The sequence below is a fragment of the Zootoca vivipara genome, chromosome 4, assembly GCF_965207765.1.
Source record: "Zootoca vivipara chromosome 4, rZooViv2.hap1.1, whole genome shotgun sequence".
Taxonomy (NCBI): Eukaryota; Metazoa; Chordata; class Lepidosauria; order Squamata; family Lacertidae; genus Zootoca; species Zootoca vivipara.
The window spans coordinates 101,691,250-101,711,016 of record NC_142587.1 but is presented as its reverse complement, the minus strand read 5'-3'; the positions used below and the strand labels follow the sequence as shown (position 1 = coordinate 101,711,016).

The 19,767-nt window shown below is 49.2% G+C and overlaps 3 protein-coding genes, 1 long non-coding RNA gene and 1 pseudogene across 11 annotated transcripts in view; 3 read left to right on the top strand and 2 right to left on the bottom strand.

Moving 5' to 3' along the window:
- Positions 1-19,767, bottom strand: part of LOC118085582 (uncharacterized) — a 193,969-nt gene that overhangs the window by 139,230 nt on the left and 34,972 nt on the right. The gene's annotated exons all lie outside the window — the stretch shown is intronic.
- LOC118085062 (hemoglobin subunit beta-1) lies at positions 1,751-3,113 on the top strand. The gene is made up of 3 exons (XM_060274179.2): positions 1,751-1,889; positions 2,005-2,227; positions 2,848-3,113. The coding sequence occupies exons 1-3, from the start codon at positions 1,798-1,800 to the stop codon at positions 2,974-2,976; spliced, it is 444 nt and encodes a 147-aa protein (XP_060130162.1). The 5' UTR covers positions 1,751-1,797; the 3' UTR covers positions 2,977-3,113.
- The window catches only part of LOC132592089 (uncharacterized), a 17,091-nt gene continuing 2,008 nt past the window's right edge, over positions 4,685-19,767 (top strand). Inside the window, exons 1-3 of one of the 2 annotated variants that reach the window (XR_015949817.1) lie at positions 4,685-4,824; positions 6,375-6,449; positions 12,932-13,302. This is a non-coding gene — a long non-coding RNA (uncharacterized LOC132592089). Of the gene's footprint in view, positions 4,825-6,374; positions 6,450-12,931; positions 13,434-19,767 lie in introns of those variants that run through there. The other variant, XR_009557532.2, reaches the window with a different exon arrangement.
- Positions 7,554-19,767, bottom strand: part of LOC148686090 (uncharacterized) — a 27,330-nt gene continuing 15,116 nt past the window's right edge. For all 7 annotated transcript variants that reach the window (XM_088668917.1, XM_088668916.1, XM_088668919.1 and 4 more), the window contains 3 exons: positions 13,204-13,286; positions 12,959-13,085; positions 7,554-12,143 (listed from right to left, as the gene is read on the bottom strand). In XM_088668917.1, the coding sequence (XP_088525043.1) occupies positions 10,735-12,143; positions 12,959-13,085; positions 13,204-13,286 (1,619 nt within the window). In that variant the 3' untranslated portion in view covers positions 7,554-10,734. The remainder of the gene's footprint in view (positions 12,144-12,958; positions 13,086-13,203; positions 13,287-19,767) is intronic.
- Positions 16,588-16,694, top strand: LOC118085802 (U2 spliceosomal RNA; annotated as a pseudogene).

The following is a 19,767-nucleotide window of genomic DNA, read 5'->3' as shown; positions in this document are numbered from 1 at the left end:
CAGAAACTTGAGGAACAGCTTGCAGGGAAAAGGGCTTTTCAGGAGGCAAGGAACCTCCTCCTCGAATTCAGGAGTGGAGAGAGAGGAGGGCATCCCAGGGTCATCTAGTCCCACCCCCAGCAATGCAGGAGTCTCAGCTCAAGCATCCATGGCAGATGGCCGTCCGATCTCTACTTAGAAACCTCCAAGGAAGGAGAGTCCACCACCTCCCAAGGGAGACCTTTCCCCTGCCATTCTGCTCTTAGATGTCCCTCAAGGCAGCGGGTCCTGAGTTCTAGCACTGATGAAATAATTGCACTGGCTACCAAGGAGGAACCAGGTTCAAAATAAATAAATCCTATGAGTAATAAATCCTATGAGTAATAATGAGTAATAAGTTATTTATTATGCATGCTTTTTATGTCTAATAATTCTTATACGTGCTTTTCCTGCTAATATACAAAAGTGTATCATTTCCCCTTCCAGAAATGCTTAATTGCTAATTCAAGGGACTAACAACGGATAGTTGTTGTTGTTGTCAATAATTATTAAATTGATATACCGCCCTTCATCAAGAGATCTCAGGGATGTTTTTTTAAAAAGCAGGCAAATGATGATGCCTCTTTTTCTCTGCCTTGTCCAGGTCACTCTTTCTCTCCATTAAAATCATTGTGTGTGGAATTCAACAAATCCACACTTGCACCATCTTGGTCTCCTATGTGCCCGCCCTCTTCACCTTCCTGACGCACCCGATTCTGCAGTTTAATTGGGGGACCAGCAGCTGATGAAGAGTATAGAGCAGGCATCCCCAAACTGTGGCCCTCCAGATGTTTTGGCCTACAACTCCCATGATCCCTAGCTAACAGGACCAGTGGTCAGGGATGATGGGAACTGTAGTCCAAAACATCTGGAGGGCCGAAGTTTGGGGATGCCTGCTCCATGGGGTGAGGTAGCAAGGCTTCCCAAGACCAGCTGCTGGCAGGAGGGGAGAGGGTTGCTCTGGTGCTCAGGTCCCAAGAGAGGCATCTGCTTGCCACAGTGAGAACAGGATGCTGCTGGACTAGGTGGACCATTGGCCTGATCCAGCAACCTCTTCTGATGTTCTTGTGTTAGATAGATAGAGGTAGATTGTCTCTGATTCAAGAGGCGGAAGGGCCTGTAGCCCCAAGAGCAAGACCCCAATCTCTCCACTGCTTTGCCCCCCCCCCCTGCTTTGCCCAGAACAGATGACTTGGAGAGGTCAAATTGCATGCAGCCTCTCCAGGTGGGGCCAGCTCTCAGCCCTGACCCTCTGAGACTCCCAAGGGCTGGGATGAACCTCACCCTGTGGAGAGGACCAAGGGAGGCCTCCCGTCAGAACTAAGAAGAGCTTGCTGGATCAGGCCAGTGGCCCATCTGGTCCGGGACCCTCTTCTCACAGGAGCCAGCTAGATGCCCCTTGTGCAGTCAGCTAGGAGCCATGGGTGGCCTGAATCTTGCCCAGGCCTCTAGTAAGACATCCAGGCTGGTTGTTGTCACTGCCTCTTGGGGGAGGGAGTTCTGCAGAGGTGGGGGAGGGCAGGCGGCAGCTATCTGGGGCCTCCTGCCTGGCCTATGTAGCCCCACCCCAGCCAGGGCTGGCTGCCACCCTGCTCTGACTTGGCCCCACTGAGCCAGTCCACCCAGCCTCTGGCCGAGGATGGCCCCGCCCACACAAGGAGGAGGAGCCACAGCTTTGGCCCAGGGTATAAAAGCCTCCAGCCATGGAAGGGGCTTCAGCTTAGCCCAGAAGGTTTCGCCCAGCAGCCGAGCAAAGTACCCAACACTCAGCCAGCCATCATGGTGCAGTGGACCGCCGAAGAGAAGGAGCTCATCGCCCAGATCTGGGCCAAAACCGATGTGGCTGTGATCGGGGCAGATTCCCTTGGCGGGTAAACCTGCACACACACCCCACTCTCCCACTTGGGACAGGGCAGGCGGGTGTTCTTCAGCCAAGATGACCGACCATCTCTCTCTCTCTCTCTTGTTCTCTCTCCTTCTTTCCAGCTTGCTCGTAGTGTACCCCTGGACCCAGAGGCTCTTTGCTCACTTTGGCAACCTCTCCAGCCCGGCTGCCATCCTGGGCAACCCCAGGGTCAAGGCGCACGGCACGAAGGTCCTGACGTCCTTTGGAGAAGCCGTCAAGAACCCCGACAAGGTCAAGGACACCTTCTGCAAGCTGAGCGAGCTGCACTGCGACAAGCTCCACGTGGACCCCGAGAACTTCAAGGTGAGACCCCCATCTCCCCAAAGGGCTGCCCAGAGTGGTGTCTCTGCACGGGGTGAGTGGTGGCAGGGAAGAGGGTGCCTGAGTTCCCCTCTGTGGTGACCAGAAGGAAGCAGGAGGCATGTGAGTGAGGAGATAAGGACCTATCCAGACCACAGGGGCCAAGAAGCCAGTGGTCCTCAGGCTGCTCCTTAACTCAGCAGAGCAGGAGGAGAATCATAGAATGGCAGAGTTGGGAGGGTCCCCCAAGGGCCATCTAGTCCAACCTCCTGCAAGAGGAAGAAGGGTCTTTGTCAAGAAAACTTTTCTGAACTGTCTTTTTCTTTGCAAACTGGCTGCAAAATGTGGAGCCACAAAGCAGAGTGCTATAGAGGTTGGGTTGGACTTGTGTCTCCAGCGCCCAGCGCCCTTTCCAAACCCCGTGGCAGAACCTGCGTGGCTGGCTGCGCAGGGCGAAATCCACGCGTGGCACCATCGTAGCAGCCTCTGAGGAAAGGTGGGGGGAGAAGGGGGTGCCCCCCTCCCATCCCGGCTGCCTCTGCTGCTGTGCCCCCCGCCTGGCGGCTCCCTTCCCCTTCGCAGCCCCTCCGCCCAGCCAGCGCCTCTCTTCTCTTCTCTTGCAGCTCCTGGGCAACATCCTCCTCATCTGCTTGGCCTCCCACTTCGGGAAGGAGTTCACTCCGGCCGCCCACGCCGCCTTCCAGAAGCTCACCAACGTGGTGGCGCACGCCCTGACCCGCCAGTACCACTGAGCGCCCCCCGAGGAGGAGCAGCTGCCTCGCGGGCGCCCAGTTGCCGACCAGACCAGCGCCTTCCCTCGCGGGGAAACCCTCTGCCAGACCCCCGACACGGGGCCACTAGCTAATAAACGTCACTCCCTGCAAGATGAGCCGGCTCCCGCCTGTCTTTGGGGGGAAACCTTGGGGTGGGGAGGACGGGAGAGGTGACCCTTGCAGGGCGGAAGATCCTGCCTTTGGACTTGGAGGTTTCATAAGGGTTGGAGAGGGGGGGCTTGCCTGATTGACCCCTTGCAAGAATTCCCCCCAATGTGGTTGCACTAGGGAGCTTGAGGGAATATAAGCCAGCCTTCTTGGAAGCCCCCCAAGTTCTGCCTTCACCCCAAGTTCCCGCACTGCACACTCAACACAATTCTATGGGGCGGTGGTGTTCCTGAATGGCGGCAGGTCCCACCTCCAGGGATTTGAGGTTTAAGGACGACCCCCCCCCATATGTTGGGGAGAGAGCTGTAGCTTGGCCAACTGGAGCTGCCCCATCTCCTTTCCAGCACTTTCCAGCGTCCTTGGGGGGAGGGGGTGCCCCTCCAGGAAGCCCCAGGCCAGGACCTCTTTGCTGTGCTGTGAAGCCCAGTCCTGGCGCGTGAGGAAGACTCCGCAAAGAGAGTCATTGAGAGGCAGAGGGGTGTAGTGATTAGGGTGTCGGACTAGGAGCTGGGTTCGAATCCCCACTCAACCATGAAGCTCTCTGGATGTGATCTCTGCTGGGGGTGGGGGTGGGGGTGGGGGTGGGGACAGCCATTGCCTTTCAGCCTCGTCTACATCACAGGGTTGTTGTTGTTGTGAGGAGGAGAAGCATCTACACCAGCTTGAGCTGCTTGGAGAGAAAGCTGGGATATAAATGTATCAATGGAATTTATATTCATTCAAAAGGACCAGGTCTCTGGGGGTCTCCCAGACATGCACCCCCCTCCTCAGTGACATGACTGCATTCTCTTGCCCCCCACAAATCACCACTGGGCGAGACATGTAAACAGCTGTGGGATATTCTGCGTGTCTGTTGTGCAAACCATAATTCATTGCTAGAGTCTCCTATCCAAAGGACTGAGAGCTAGAGTTCCCCTGAGCGTGTGCAGAGTAACTGAGCAGCTGGCTGTGGGTGGAAGGGCTGGGCACCTGTTGCCCCTTTTTTTGCAGGACAAAGAGATGGGGGGGGGGGCTTTCCTCTCCCATGGCCCCAGAGAAGACCACAAGGAAGAGCAGCAAATGTGGAACATTATTTATTATCATTATTACTTATGAAATTTCTATACTGCCCTTCACCCACCGATCTCAGGGAGGTTCACAACATAAAAACACGAAGTGCATGATAGAAACAAGAAAAACATGTGCGAACCAATAACCCCCACCCCCACCCCATGTTCCCCTTGGGGTGGGGCAGCAGGGAGAGACTCAAGCAGGCCATTTCAGAGATAAAGACACCCTTGCGGGCAGATATCTGACAACAGCTGTGATGGCCTTGGCACAAGGCAATGTGCCTCTCGCGCATGTGCAAGCAGCTCCTGGGTGTGCCAAGGGCTCTCTAGAGTAGCCTTTTTTTGCTGCTGCATCACACTGTTGACTCATGTTAAGCTTGTGCTTCACCAAGACCGCTAGATCCTTTTCACATGTACTGCTAGTAAGCCAGGTGTCCCCCCCTCCTATATTTGTGCATCTGGTTCTTCCTGCCTAAGTGCAGAACCTGGCATTTGATGGCGAGGACGACAAAGCAGACCAGACTCCTTTGACTGGGTGCACGAACATGGATCTATGTGTGGAAACAGAATGTGAGAATTGCCGTCCCAGCATTTCTAAGCTTTGGATCAGGTATCATTTCTCATACACCTGCATCAAAGAAAACTCTGCAGCACTGGGGTCCGAGGGTGGTGGTGTTGTTTTAAAAAGAATTCTGCAAGTTTATTCTTAGCACCCTCTAAACTCTGGGCTCCAGGGTGGTCCCATGTGGGGCAGCAGCAGCCCCAGAGCCCCTGGAGCATCGCCAGGTGAGCCTGTGCATAAGAGCTTCCTCCCAGCTGTCCCTTCGGTCTCTCCTGCCGCAGACAAAGAAGGAAGGAAGGGCTCTGGACAGGCAGCAGAGACTCTCCTGGCAAAGGCAGAGTGGGGTGCTCAACCTTTCAGGTAAGGGAGCGGATGCTGAAGGATAGAACCCTAAAACTGTAGAGTTGGAAGGGAGCCCAAGGGTCATCTAGTCCAACCCCCACAATGAAGGAATGAGGAACCCACCACCACCAGACCTGCAGTTGAACAGAGTTCCTCCTCTGCCACAGTGGGCCTTTGGACGTGGGGCTGGCCAGGCCAATGTTGTGGGCAGGGATCCAAGCGATGAGAAAGGAGGATCTGACTAAACACCAGCAAGGACTTTCTGAGGATAAGAACCAGAAGGGGTGGGCTCTTCTTCCTTGGAGATTGGACGGCCATCCCTCAGGGGTGCTTTAGCTGAGATTCCTGCATTGCAGGGGGTTGGACTAGATGACCCTGGGGGTCCCTTCTATGCTGGGAAAAGAAGAGACATCTGCCCAAATGATCTCTTCTTCCAAAGATGGTTGTTAGCTGTCCAGTCCCTCAGCTCATGCCTGCTCAGCATCTGGGGGCAGCTGGTGGGTTTCACCCTTGGAAGGGAGCTTCAGTTAAGCTGCTCTTGCAGATTTAGCTGTGCCTTCCCCAAACCAGGTCTCTCACCTCCAAGAGCCAAGAGAGAGCCACCTCCTGCCTCTGCTCTCCCTGAGCTCTGGCCGACCCAAGCTTTGCTGGTTCTCAAGCCGTGGGGTGGGCTCCCCTCCAGGCTGCGGAGGGGAAGTCCTATGTGGTACAATGGGTCAGAGCGCCTGGGTGTTAAGCAGAAGGTTGGTGGTTCAAGCCCACCCAGAGACCGCAGTGGGTAGGATTCATGCATTGCAGGGGGTGGGACTAGATGGCCTCTGGAGTCCCCTTCAACTCTACAATTCTATGAGGCTGAGGATTCAGAAACAGACGGTGCCTATTCCCCTCCTCCCTCTCAACCAAGGCTCCTGAGCAGATCAGGGTGAACACCCCCACCCCCACCCCCGAAATGTGTGTGTGACTGACTGTGCACCTTTATGGTGCCCCCACAGATGGTGAGAGACACTGTCTTAGCCTTTGGATGGAGACAATTTGTGCCTTCAAGGGATTGGGGGGGGGGAATTGCAGTCCTCAATCAGCTGTGAGTCCTACATTGCAGGGTCTAGACGACTCTTTGCCTTCCTCCCAACTCTGAAATTCTACCGTTCTAGAATTTTCTTCTCCGGCTGTCAGGACGGTGGGGGTGTCGCTGAGTTCTACACTTATCATCTTCAAGCAGCTGCCTGAAGTCCATTCTCTCTCTCTCTCTCTTCCAGGCCAAACCCCTCAACTGCCTCCTGAGACTGGAATGATCATAGTCTCCTTCCTGATCTTTAGGCAACAGTAGGAATGTGAGTTGCTTGCTTCTCCTGACCTGTTGCTGGAATGATCTACAACAGATCAGTAATCAACTCCTCTCTGGCAATGATGATAGGATCACAGAACAGTAGGGTTGGAAGGGACACCAAGGGGCATCTAGTTGGACCCAGTGTGGTGCAGGAATCTCCGCTGAAGCATCCATGCCTGATGGCCGAGCAGCCTCTGCTCTGCTCTGCTCAAAACCCTCGCCACTGACTGAGCTATAGTGGCGCCACCCCCCCTCTCCCCCACCCGCCTGCCCACCAGCATCCAGACTTGCCTATTCCCTCCCACTATATATAATCTTTTTGCACCGTTGCCTTCCGGCAAAAGATACAGAACAATTAGATCAAGAAGAAATAGAGAGCTATAACCATCTTAAATGCTGTACAGTAACTAAATAATATGATCCCGGGGTGTTGGAATGGGTGTGTGTGTGTGTGTGTGTGTCTGTAATTGTGGTTTTATTTTGTTTTTTATGGGATGGCATTCAATTTCGTTGCACTATGTACAATGACAATAAAGTATCTATTCTATTCTAAATCCACTTTTAAGAAGAAGCAGATCTGTTCGGCTGAGTGGGGGCTGGTGGCTGGATTTGCCTTCACTGCCTGCCATCTACTGCCACCTCCTGGCTGATGTCAGAAAGACAGAAAAATGAGAGAGAGAGAGAGAGAGAGAGAGAGAGAGAGAGAGAGAGAGAGAGAGAGAGAGAGAGAGAGAGAGAGAGAGCGCCTCTGGGTGGAATGGACCTCCTAGGAAGGTCATGGACCAGGGCTAGGTTTAGGATTGATGCGGCCCTCAGCTCCTGAAGGGACTGGGGCCCTTTATATGTCCAGCTGTCCTTCGTCAACAACAAATTGTTGCTGTTTTTTGTGTTGAATATATGCTATGTGGAAATTTATGGACCTAATAGGTATCTAAAGCCATTTTCACATGTTGCCTTGCAACCAGTCCATGTAGAATGTAGGCACCCCATATAGAGAAATGAGCAAACCAGGGATATTTTAGGGAGCAGGCGGGGCCCATGACTTACATCACAGGACAACACAACACAACACAACTTACATCACAGGACAACACAACACAAAACACGGTTGTAGGGTTTATTTTATGTAGGGTTTATTTTATTTGCTTTTTATCTTATATTTTGGAAATGTACATCCAGTTGTTGTTTCCTTTATCTTTTGGGGGGTCCCCCAAGAGAGTGGGGCCCTGAGCTAGAGCTTGTTGAGCTTATACATAAATCTGGCACTGTCGTGGACTCTCCTTCGGTGGAAGTTGGATGGCCACCCCCTCATGAGTGCTTTAGCTGCGATTCCTACATTGCCGTGCGTTGAGTTAGGTGACCCTTGGGAACCTTTCCAACCCTACAATTCTACAATTCTTTGTCCCTAGTTTATGGTTTTCAATACACACTGTCTTTATCATTTTCTGAGTGTGCTGTGAGAGCTTCTGGTCCTTTTCATGCCCCACCTCCAGATTTGGAGCAGAGGCGCATTGGCATAGCAAACCCCACTGGCGCCTGGGGCGGAGAGATCGCCTACAGTTGTTGAGCTTTTGGAGGGGAGATTGCACCTGGGAGGCTTTAGTGCCCTGTATCCCCCCAGTGCCACCCCTGCCACCCACTGCGCCCGCCTTCCTTCCTTCCTTCCTTCCTTCCTTCCTTCCTTCCTTCCTTCCTTCCTTCCTTCCTTCCTTCCACCCATCCCAGGATTTCCACTCGTGATTTTCTCTTGAGTTCCCTTGTCTTTATATTTTAGACCAGGCATCCCCAAACTTTGGCCCTCCAGATGTTTTGGACTACAATTCTCATCTTCCCCGACCACTGGTCCTGTTAGCTAGGGATCATGGGAGTTGTGGGCCGAAACATCTGGAGAGCCGCAGTTTGGGGATGCCTGTTTTAGACCCTTGCAGCAGTCACTCCAATGTTTCCCACTTGACCCTCTTCTCAGCCGCTCACTGATGGAGTCTCCCCTCTCCTCTCACTCTCCTCTCCTGCCATGTGCTTCCCTCTCCGTTGTCCCATGGCCAGAAGCCTCCTGGTCCTTCTTGTTTCCTTTCCAGGGAAATCCAAAGCCCACGAAGGTGCGCATGGAAGAGCTCAACCTCACCCGCTTCCAGCCTGCCACCTTCCACCTCACTGGCTTCCCAGGCCTGGAGCAGTTCCACTTCTGCCATCCCCTTCTGCTTGCTGTACGCTGCCTCCATCGCTGGCAACTGCACCATCCTCGCCATCGTCAGGAGGGACCGGCGGCTCCACGAGCCCATGTATTTCTTCCTCTGCATGCTGTCCTTCAACGATTTGGGGGTTTCCCTCTCCACCCTCCCAACGGTGCTCGCCATCTTCTGCTTTGGCCTCAGTGATGTCCTCTTTGACGCTTGCCTGGCCCAGATGTTCTTCCTCCACTCCTTCTCCTTCATGGAGTCCGGTATCCTGCTAGCCATGTCCTTCGACCGCTTTGTCGCCATCTGCAACCCTCTCCGGTACTCGTCCACCTTGACCAACCCCCGGATCGCCCGGATCGGCTTGGCCATTGTCCTGAAGAGCACCGTCATGCTCTTCCCCTTCCCGTTCCTCATCAAGCGGCTGCCCATTTGCAAGTCCAACGTCCTGTCCCACTTCTTTAAAAACCATCTTTACATGCAGCCAATATGGCCAACTATCGCCCAGTCTCAAATCTTCCATTCTTGGGCAAGGTGATTGAGCGAGTGGTTGCTGAACAATTCCAGGCACGCCTGGAAGAAGCGGATCATTTGGATCCCTTCCAGTCGGGATTCAGGCCTCATCATGGGACTGAAACTGCCTTGGTCGCACTGGTCGATGATCTCCGGTGGGCTAGGGACAAAGGTGAGAGCTGTTTTCTAGTCCTGCTGGATCTCTCAGTGGCTTTTGACACCATCGACCATAACATCCTTCTGGACCGTCAATAGGGCTTGGGAGCTAGGGGCACTCTCATACAGTGGTTCCGCTCCTTCCTCCTGGGCCGTGCTCAGAAAGTGGTGGTGGGGGGATGAGTGTTCAGACCCCATGGCTCTCACTTGTGGGGTGCCTCAGGGCTCTGTCCTCTCCCCCATGCTTTTTAACATCTACATGCAGCCGCTGGGAGAGATCATCAGGGGGTCTGGGCTGGGTGTTCATAAGTATGTGGATGATACCCAGCTCTACCTCTCTTTCAAATCAGAACCAGTGAGGGCGGTGAAGGTCCTGTGTGAGTGCCTGGAGGCGGTTGGAGGATGGATGGCGCTTAACAGATTGAGGTTGAATCCTGACAAGACTGAAGTACTGTTTTTGGAAGACAGGGGGCGGGCAGGTGTGGGGGACTCCCTGGGCCTGAATGGGATAACTGTGTCCCTGAGGGACCAGGGGTGCAGCCTGGGAGTCATTTTGGACTCACAGCTGTCCATGGAGCCACAGGTTAATTCTGTGTCCAGGGCGGCTGTCTACCAGCTCCATCTGGTACGCAGGATGAGACCCTACTCGCCTGCAGACAGTCTCACCAGAGTAGTGCATGCTCTGGTTATCTCCCACTTGGACTACTGCCATGCGCTCTACGTGGGGCTAGCTTTGAAGGTGACCTGGAAACTGCAATTAATCCAGAATGCGGCAGCCAGACTGGTGACTGGGAGCGGCCGCCAGGACCACATAACACTGGTCCTGAGAGATCTACATTGGCTCCCAGTACATTTCCGAGCACAAATCAAAGTGTTGGTGCTGACCTTTAAAGCCCTAAACGGCCTCGGTCCTGTATACCTGAAGGAGCGTCTCCACCCCCATCGTTTAGCCCGGACACTGAGATCCAGCGCCAAGGGCCTTCTGGCGGCTCCCTCACTGCGAGAAGCAAAGCTACAGGGAACCAGGCAGAGGGCCTTCTCGGTAGTGGCACCCGCCCTGTGGAACGCCCTCCCATCTTAGGTCAGAGAGATAAACAACTACCTGACATGTAGTTTCATGTTTTGGTCTATCTTACTGATTTCATGTTTTGGTCTATCTTACTTTTTATACACTCTAATTTCCCCCCCCATTATCCTTCAAGTCTCTCTTTATTTCAGCCAGCATTTCCGCAATTAACATTTTAGGTTCAGGATCCTGCATGGACCATCCCCGTTAAGCTTCTGTTGTTATAAAACTTCTTCTTTTTGTAGCCAAATTCTATTTGTTTTAACTTTTTATTTTTAACATCTGATGTTCTTTTTCTCTCCCTATAATTGACACTTTATTCTTTTCATTAAATCAGAATATAATTTCACATCCTATTAGTACATGGCATTAACCTGTTATACCTGAGTTTTCCCACACTTTGTATGAATTTTTTTATGGGAAGTGAGATGGGCCCTGTGACTGAAACTCTTTTTACATTCCAAGCAATTATATGGTTTCTCCCCTGTATGAATTTTCTGATGGGAATTGAGATTGGAGCTATTAGTGAAGTTCTTTCCACATTCCATGCACTTATATGGTTTCTCCCCTGTATGAATTCTTTGATGGGAACTAAGAGAGGACCTCATACTGAAGCTCTTTCCACATTCGACGCACTGATAGGGTTTCTCCCCTGTATGAATTCTCTGATGGGAAGTGAGTTGAGAGCTCTGACTGAAGCTCTTTCCACATTCAAAGCAGTGATGGGGTTTCTCCCCTGTGTGAATTCTTTGATGGGATGTGAGATAGGAGCTCCTACTGAAGCTCTTTCCACATTCCACACATTGATAGGGTTTCTCCCCTGTATGAATTCTTTGATGGTTAGTGAGATCAGTGATCCAACGGAATCTCTTTCCACATGTCACACACTGATAGGGTTTCTCCCCTGTATGAATTCTTTGATGGGAAATGAGATCAGTGCTATGATTGAACTTCTTTCCACATTCCACACACTGATACGGTCTCTCCCCTGTATGAATTATTTGATGGGAAGTGAGAGAGGAATTCTTACTGAAGCTCTTTCCACATTCTACACACTGATAGGGTTTATCCCCTGTATGAATTCTTTGGTGGGAAGTGAGATTGGAGTTCTTATTGAAGGTCTTTCCACATTCCACACACTGATAGGGTTTCTCCCCTGTATGAATTCTTTGGTGGGAAGCGAGAGAGGACCTATAGCTGAAACGCGTTCCACATTCCACACAATGATAGGGTTTCTCCCCTGTGTGAATTATTTGATGGGAAGTGAGTTTGGAGCTCTGACTGAAGCTCTTTCCACATTCCACACACTTGTAGGGTTTCTCCCCTGTATGAATTCTTTGATGGAAAGTGAGACTGTGGCTTTGACTGAAGCTCTTTCCACATTCTACACACTGATAGGGTTTCTCTCCTGTATGAACTCTTTGATGGGAAGTGAGACTGTGGCTTTGACTGAAGCTCTTTCCACATTCCTCACACTGATAGGGTTTCTCCCCTGTATGTATTCTCTGATGGGAAGTAAGATTGGCCTTTTCACTGAAGTTTTTTCCACATTCCAAGCACTGATAGGGTTTCTCCCCTGTATGAATTCTTTGATGGGAAGTGAGATGGCCACTCTGACTGAAGCTCTTTCCACATTCCAAGCACTGATAGGGTTTCTTCCCAATGGGATTTCTTTGATGGGAATTGGAATTGGAACTTTTTCCACTTCCACTTTCCACATACAGCTTCTCAATTGTGGGTATTTTATCATGGTCATCCTTGTTCTTGATTTCCAGTCCATCGCTATCTGCAATGAAGAGAAATGGATTAGAGCCTCAGGGAGAAATTAATGAAGAATACTTGTTAAGACTGGTCATAAATACCACAAGTGGCTTAGATGGATGGTTTTAGTGAAGGGTTGGGTGCGTTAATTAACGGGGATCAACTGACATCCTTAGGGGAACCTGTGATTCGATAAGGCTGGCTCTGCCCTCGAATGGATTTTGTTTGGCTCCATCATGGAATCCCCTCCATTTCCAATGTCAGTCTTCTCTTTACTTCAAAACTGAAAACCTGACAGAAGCTACTTCAACTTCCCTAACAATGAAGAATACTTGTTAGGACTGGTAACAGAGGTATAACACAAGTGAGTTAGCTGGATGGTTTTACTGAAGGGTTGGGTACATTTATTAACAGGGATCAACTGACATCCTTAGGGGAACCTGTGATTTGATAAGCCTGGCTCTTCTCGCGGATGGATTTTGTTTGGCTCCATCATGGCATCCCCTTCATTTCCAACGTCAGTTCTCTTTGGATAACCAAAGACTGATGGGAGAAAAAACAAAAAATGAAAACCTGACAGAAGCTACTTCAACTTCCCTAACAACTCTGAAGTTTGCAGTTAAAATGGCCTGGGGAGTTCAGACCAGGCTGATCCTTGTTTAAGAAGCTGCAACTCGAGGAAGAACATTCACAGAAAAAAACAGTAATCTACTGTTCAAGGTTTATTGTGGGATTATTGAAATCCTAGGTGTTTTAAGGGGGCGCTATATATGAGGTTCGTCACAAAAAGGTATTTTTTGAATTTCCATGCAGATATGACGATCCCACAGGGAGCCTTACCAAGAGAGGCCACGATCCCACAATTCTCCTCCATGATACCCTTATGCAGAGCTCTCTGGTCAGGATCCAGCAACGCCCACTCCTCGTCTGTGAAATGAACAGCAACATCTTCAAAGCACACTGGACCCTGAAAGAAAAGGGGAAATGTCCTCCTCTGGGACCACACTGTTGTTCACCACCACTCCTTGACCTAAGACATCTTTCCAGCCCTTGGCCTCTGTTCCCACAAGGCAGCTTCCCCTGACCTGATCTGGTTCCACAGCCGCTGCTTCCCTTCTGTCCCCATTCAAAGATGGATGAAGAGGTCTAGCCAGTATCACTGTGTCGCCTGCAAGAGAAAATAGGTAAGGGGGAGGCCCAGAGTGCATTTGGATGTTTGGGCGCATTTCAGATATTAGTTGTGCAGAAATATATCTCCCCTCCTCTGGGCTTTGGGCCCCAACTATCTCCCCCAATAAAAGATGAAAAGAACCTATAGATTGTGAGGAGTATCAGAGCTGCTAAGGGGTTAAGCAGCCCGCTGTGACTTTTGGCCCCTGGGGGGAGGAGAGGGAGGAGTACATCAGGGAATGTTCTCTTTGTTCTCTGTATGCTTTTTAGTTTCGTTTTCTTTTTTAAAAAAAATGAATTTATTGAAGATTTTCCAACACACACATACAGAAATACAAAACAGATACACACACTAGCACAATACAAAAATACAAAAAAACAAAAAAAGAAAAAATGCAAGAAAAAATGCAAAAAACACAAAAACAAAAACAAAACAAAAAAATTATCAAAAAACAATATCTCTAAATCTTAATCAATACCTTTTGGACTCCCTCAACCTCCCCCCTTGGGTTCCTAATTGAATATTGATGCCTATTATGTCGTATTTAGTTTGTAGTGATGTATGGAAGTGAGAGCTGGACCATAAAGGCTGATCGCCGAAGAATTGATGCTTTTGAATTATGGTGCTGGAGGAGACTCTTGAGAGTCCCATGGACTGCAATAAGATCAAACCTATCCATTCTTAAGGAAATCAGCCCTGAGTGCTCACTGGAAGGACAGATCGTGAAGCTGAGGCTCCAATACTTTGGCCACCTCATGAGAAGAGAAGAATCCTTGGAAAAGACCCTGATGTTGGGAAAGATTGAGGGCACTAGGAGAAGGGGACGACAGAGGACAAGATGGTTGGACAGTGTTCTCGAAGCTAAGAACATGAGTTTGACCAAACTGCGGGAGGCAGTGGAAGACAGGAGTGCCTGGCGTGCTATTGTCCATGGGGTCACGAAGAGTCGGACATGACTAAACGACTAAACAACAACATGGGAGGGGAGATTGCGAAAGAAGACCAAGTATTGTTTATGTATGCGACAACCGCAGCTAGGACTTTGTTGGCCCAAAAGTGGAAAAACCAGGAATTACCAACGATTGATGAGTGGCAGGTGAAACTGATAGACTATGCTGAATCAGCAAAACTGACATGCAGGATCCGAAACCAGGGAGAGACAAAGTTCCGTAAAGATTGGAGTAAATTTGTGGACTATATGGAGAAAAACCGTAGAGGTTTGAAAACACTCGGACTGAAATAAATCCTACGAATTGACTGAAGATAGGACAATAGTGAACTGCAAGACAGGAGTAAATAAGAAAACAGTGGGAAGGGAGGGAGGGAAGTCAAAGCTCGGCAGAGCAAATTGAGATGGTTGAATTTAAGATGAACTGTGCTAAAAATGTGATTTTGTTTGTTTTATTTGTTAATTTGGAAAATTTTGAATAAAAATTATTATAAAAAAACCAAAAGTATTAAAAGAACTGGCAGAGGTGATTTCAGAACCACTGGCAGTAATCTTTGAAAATTCCTGGAGAACAGGCAAAGTTCCAGCAGACTGGAGGAGGGCAAATGTTGTCCCTATTTTCAAAAAGGGGAAAAGAGAGGACCCAAACAATTACCGCCCAGTCAGCCTGACATCAATACCTGGAAAGATTCTAGAGCAGATCATTAAGCAAACAGTCTGTGAGCACCTAGAAAGAAACTCTGTGATCACTAAAAGTCAGCATGGGTTTCTGAAAAATAAGTCATGTCAGACTAATCTGATCTCATTTTTTGACAGAATTACAAGCCTGGTAGATGAAGGGAACGCTGTGCCTATCTTGATTTCAGCAAGGCCTTTGACAAGGTGCCCCATGATATTCTTGTAAAGAAGCTGGTAAAATGCGGGCTAGACAAGGCTACCATTCAGTGGATTTGTAACTGGCTTACTGACCGAACCCAAAGGGTGCTCATCAATGGCTCCTCCTCATCCTGGAGAGTAGTGACTAGTGGGGTGCCACAGGGTTCTGTCTTGGGCCCAGTCTTATTCAACATCTTTATCAATGACTTGGATGATGGGCTTGAGGGCATCCTGAGCAAGTTTGCAGACGACACCAAATTGGGAGCGGTGGCAAATACCCCAGAGGACAGGGTCACACTTCAAAATGACCTTAAAAGATTAGACAACTGGGCCAAAGCAAACAAGATGAATTTTAACAAGGAGAAATGTAAGGTACTACACTTGGGCAGAAAAAATGAAAGGCACAAATACAGGATGGGTGACACCTGGCTTGAGAGCAGTACATATCTAGGAGTCTTGGGTAGACCACAGACTTGACATGAGTCAGCAGTGTGATGCAGCAGCTAAAAAAGCCAATGCAATTCTGGGCTGCATCAATAGGAGTATAGCATCTAGATCTAGGGAAGTAATAGTACCACTATATTCTGCTCTGGTCAGACCTCACCTGGAGTACTGTGTCCAGTCTGGGCACCACAATTCAAGAAGGATACTGACAAACTGGAACGTGTCCAGAAGAGGGCAACCAAAATGGTCAAAGGCCTGGAAACAATGCCTTATGAGGAACGGCTTAGGGAGCTGGGTATGTTTAGCCTGGAGAAGAGAAGGTTAAGGGGTGATATGATAGCCATGTTCAAATATATTAAAGGATGTCATATGGAGGAGGGAGAAAGATTGTATTCTGCTGCTCCAGAGAAGCAGACACGGAGCAATGGATTCAAACTACAAGAAAGAAGATTCCACCTAAACATTAGGAAGAACTTCCTGACAGTAAGAGCTGTTCGGCAGTGGAATTTGCTACCAAGGAGTGTGGTGGAGTCTCCTTCTTTGGAGGTCTTTAAGCAGAGGCTTGACAGTCATATGTCAAGAATGCTTTGATGGTGTTTCCTGCTTGGCAGGGGGTTGGACTGGATGGCCCTTGTGGTATCTTCCAACTCTATGATTCTATGATTCTACTGGGAAAACCATAGCTTTAACTATACGGACCTTTGTCGGCAAGGTGACGTCTCTGCTTTTTAAGATGCTGTCTAGGTTTGTCATTGCTTTTCTCCCAAGAAGCAGGCGTCTTTTAATTTCGTGACTGCTGTCACCATCTGCAGTGATCAAGGAGCCCAAGAAAGTAAAATCTCTCACTGCCTCCATTTCTTCCCCTTCTATTTGCCAGGAGGTGATGGGACCAGTGGCCATGATCTTGGTTTTTTTGATGTTCAGCTTCAGACCATATTTTGCGCTCTCCTCTTTCACCCTCATTAAAAGGTTCTTTAATTCCTCCTCACTTTCTGCCATCAAGGTTGTGTCAACTGCATATCTGAGGTTGTCGCTTCTCGGCCTTTTAGCTAAGATCAAGTGTAGTATCTGTCTATATATTTCTAACCAAATAATTAATCTCTGATATAACTGTAAAAACTACTCTGAAAATTCATCATCATCATCATAATCAAACATTCAAAATAAATAGGCCAGTACAATCTCGTCGCCGTACAGTCATCGTCAGTACATCGTCAGTACATCATCAGTACAGTCACTTGCCAAAGGGAAGAAGAGGCAAGCAATCCATTTCACCTCTGTGGGTCTCCAGCAAGGGCAGGATCCTGTAACGTACTTCAGCAGCAAAATATAATCAAATAGAGGAACTTAGCTACTATCTTGGTGAGCTCCTGGTCTCTCCCCCATAATACGAAGCGTATGACCTCTGTCTCTGGTTTCCATTTTGGGATACATAGTTGGTCTAGGAATTGTTGGCGGAGATAATCATACATTTTACATTTGAGGACCATGTGAGCTGGAGTTTCCACCAGGTGGGCATCACATGGGCAGATGCTGTCTCCTTCTGCCATCTCCACAAACCTATCTACATCCAAAGCCAGCCCTGTTTAGGAAAGCTTTTAATGTTTGATGGATTTCTGTATTTTAGTACAGTGGTACCTCTACTTACAAATAACTCTACTTACGAATGTTTCCACTTACGAACAGAGCTCCGTCCGCCATCTTGGATGCGGTTTAGATAGGATTTTTTCTACTTACGAATTTTTAGATAGGGTTGCTTCGACTTACGAATTTTTTCTCTCAATGCATTCCTATGGGATTCGACTTACAATTTTTTTCGACTTACAAATGTGTGTTCGGGAAGGCATTAAATTCGTAAGTAGAGGTACCACTGTATTTTGTTGGAAGCCGCCCAGCGTGGCTGGGGGAACCCGGCCAGATGGGCGGGGTATAAATAATAAATTATTATAATATCATTATTATCATTACCCCAGAGGAGGCTAGAAGGATTAGAATTGAACCTAGCCAGCAAGGAAGCCCTTCTTTCTTGCGGGTTAAACAAAAATGGTAGATAATTGAGGTTAAATTCCTGTGCCCAAGAGAGTCAAAAATAAAGAGGAGAACATGTTGGGGATTGGGAAAACCACAGCACCCAGGAGATCGTCTGAAAGCCCAAGTTGCCATATCTTTGTGCAAAACAGTTGTAGCCCTGGGGAAGGGAAGGAGTCTGACAGAACTTCGCTAAGTAAAGTGTCTTTGTCTGCTGAAAAGCAAATGTTTAGGCAGCATGAAAGAAAACTTGTGCAGGCAACTGTCTCTAGCTTATGTTGGCCTCCCTCAAGACATAAGGCTGCATAAGGTACACAGCGTGGGACAGCAAAAATCTATATATATATATAAATGTAAAATGGGCATGTGGGATTGAATCCACTTTTCTCCGGAACCGCTTGACCGATTGCGCTCAAATTTTGACACGTCTAATGCACATGTCTGAAGGTTCCTAAAAAGTTTGCTAACACAGATGTCACACCTGCGCCAGGTAAAACCCCCAAAACAAAATCTTCCAGAACACACAACTCACCCCAAAGTGCATGCTGGGAAAAAGAAGCCAGAAGCAGTGTCTCAGAGGGTGGGGTAAGAGCGTGACCTCACCCCCTGACACGCTGAAACCCCCACAACTCCACAAACGGCAACGGCAGGAGACAGCCCTACTTACCAACGCACCCACCCCACAATACAACACCCCCCCAGCCGCCACCACCTCAAACAGAAACTCCCGTTTCCCCCAAACAACCCCACAAGGCAGGCCACACCCCATGGCCACCTCTGCCGACTCCAACCCAGCCCATACACCGCCAAACTCCCACAGCCCACCTCCACCGCCGTCTCGACAAAAAAATACCTAACCTTCCCTGAAAACCCCCCCACAACACACCTCCACTGACGCCGCAACAAAAACACACCTCGCCCCCGCTGAAACAACCCCGCAAGGCAGCCCAGGCCCCATGGTCCCCGCTACCGCCGCCCCCAATGACACCACGAGCCGAACCTCGTCCTCACAACAAAAAACCACAACAACAAACCTGTGAGGGAAACCAAACTCCACTAAAACCGCAGACACCCCACAGAGCAGGGCAGGCCCTCCCGTTGCAACCACCGCCAAGAACCCCAAAACAAAACGTACCCCACCACCACTAAAAAATCCAATGACATCATCAAAGGTACGCCACACCCCCAAACACCACCTTCAACACACAAAAAATCCCAGACCCCACACCCACCGTCAAGGAAAGACAAAAACAACAACATAATAAAATACAGGACCCCACTCAAAACACAACTCCACCCACCAACACCCCCCCAACCCAATCGACTCCACATAGGGATACCAACCTAAAACACAACCTCACATAACCAACTTACAGAAAAACCTCCAACCATCCACACTTACCCCACTAATCAAAAACCACACAACACATAAACAGCAACCACATTCAAACCCACTACCACCTCCATGTAACACTAATTCACTTTAAAAAACCCACCCAATAGAAAATAACAACATATCCAACTCCCACAACAACCAGCACTAAACCCAAAAACAGGGGGGGGGGACCACCAATCACAGCACAACAACACCCATCAATAAAAACCCCACAAACAATTCCACTGCAAAGAATATTATTCACCTAAAACAAAACCTCACAAAACCAAAAAAACCCAACCTCCAGACAACCACACTTACACCACAAACCAAACACCCCACCACACACACCCAACAACCACATTCAAACCCCTTACCACCTCCAAGTAACACCGAGTCAAAAACAAACAACACCTAAACAAAATCACAAGACTAACCTCTATGCCTTACACAAAATATACTATACAAAAATATCCCTCATTCAGTTTATAAAAAATTTGAACAGGCTGGAGGGAATCACAGGGATGAACCGAGCGGTGGGGGGGGGGCAGGATAGTTCATGGGTCGGGACACGGTGGGAACACTCACACGGATGACACGGAGGTGGGGGGGGAAAGGGGATGGGATACGTCACGGAATGGACAGGGTGGGGGGAATCACAGGGATGACCTACAGCAACGCGTGGCTGGGCCAGCTAGTCATAAATAGAAAGGCTGCCTGCACTTGTTCCACTGACTGGGTAAACCCTGACATCCAGATTGGAATTCCATACAGCAGTTGAGCCCTGTCTTTGGCATTATAAACCT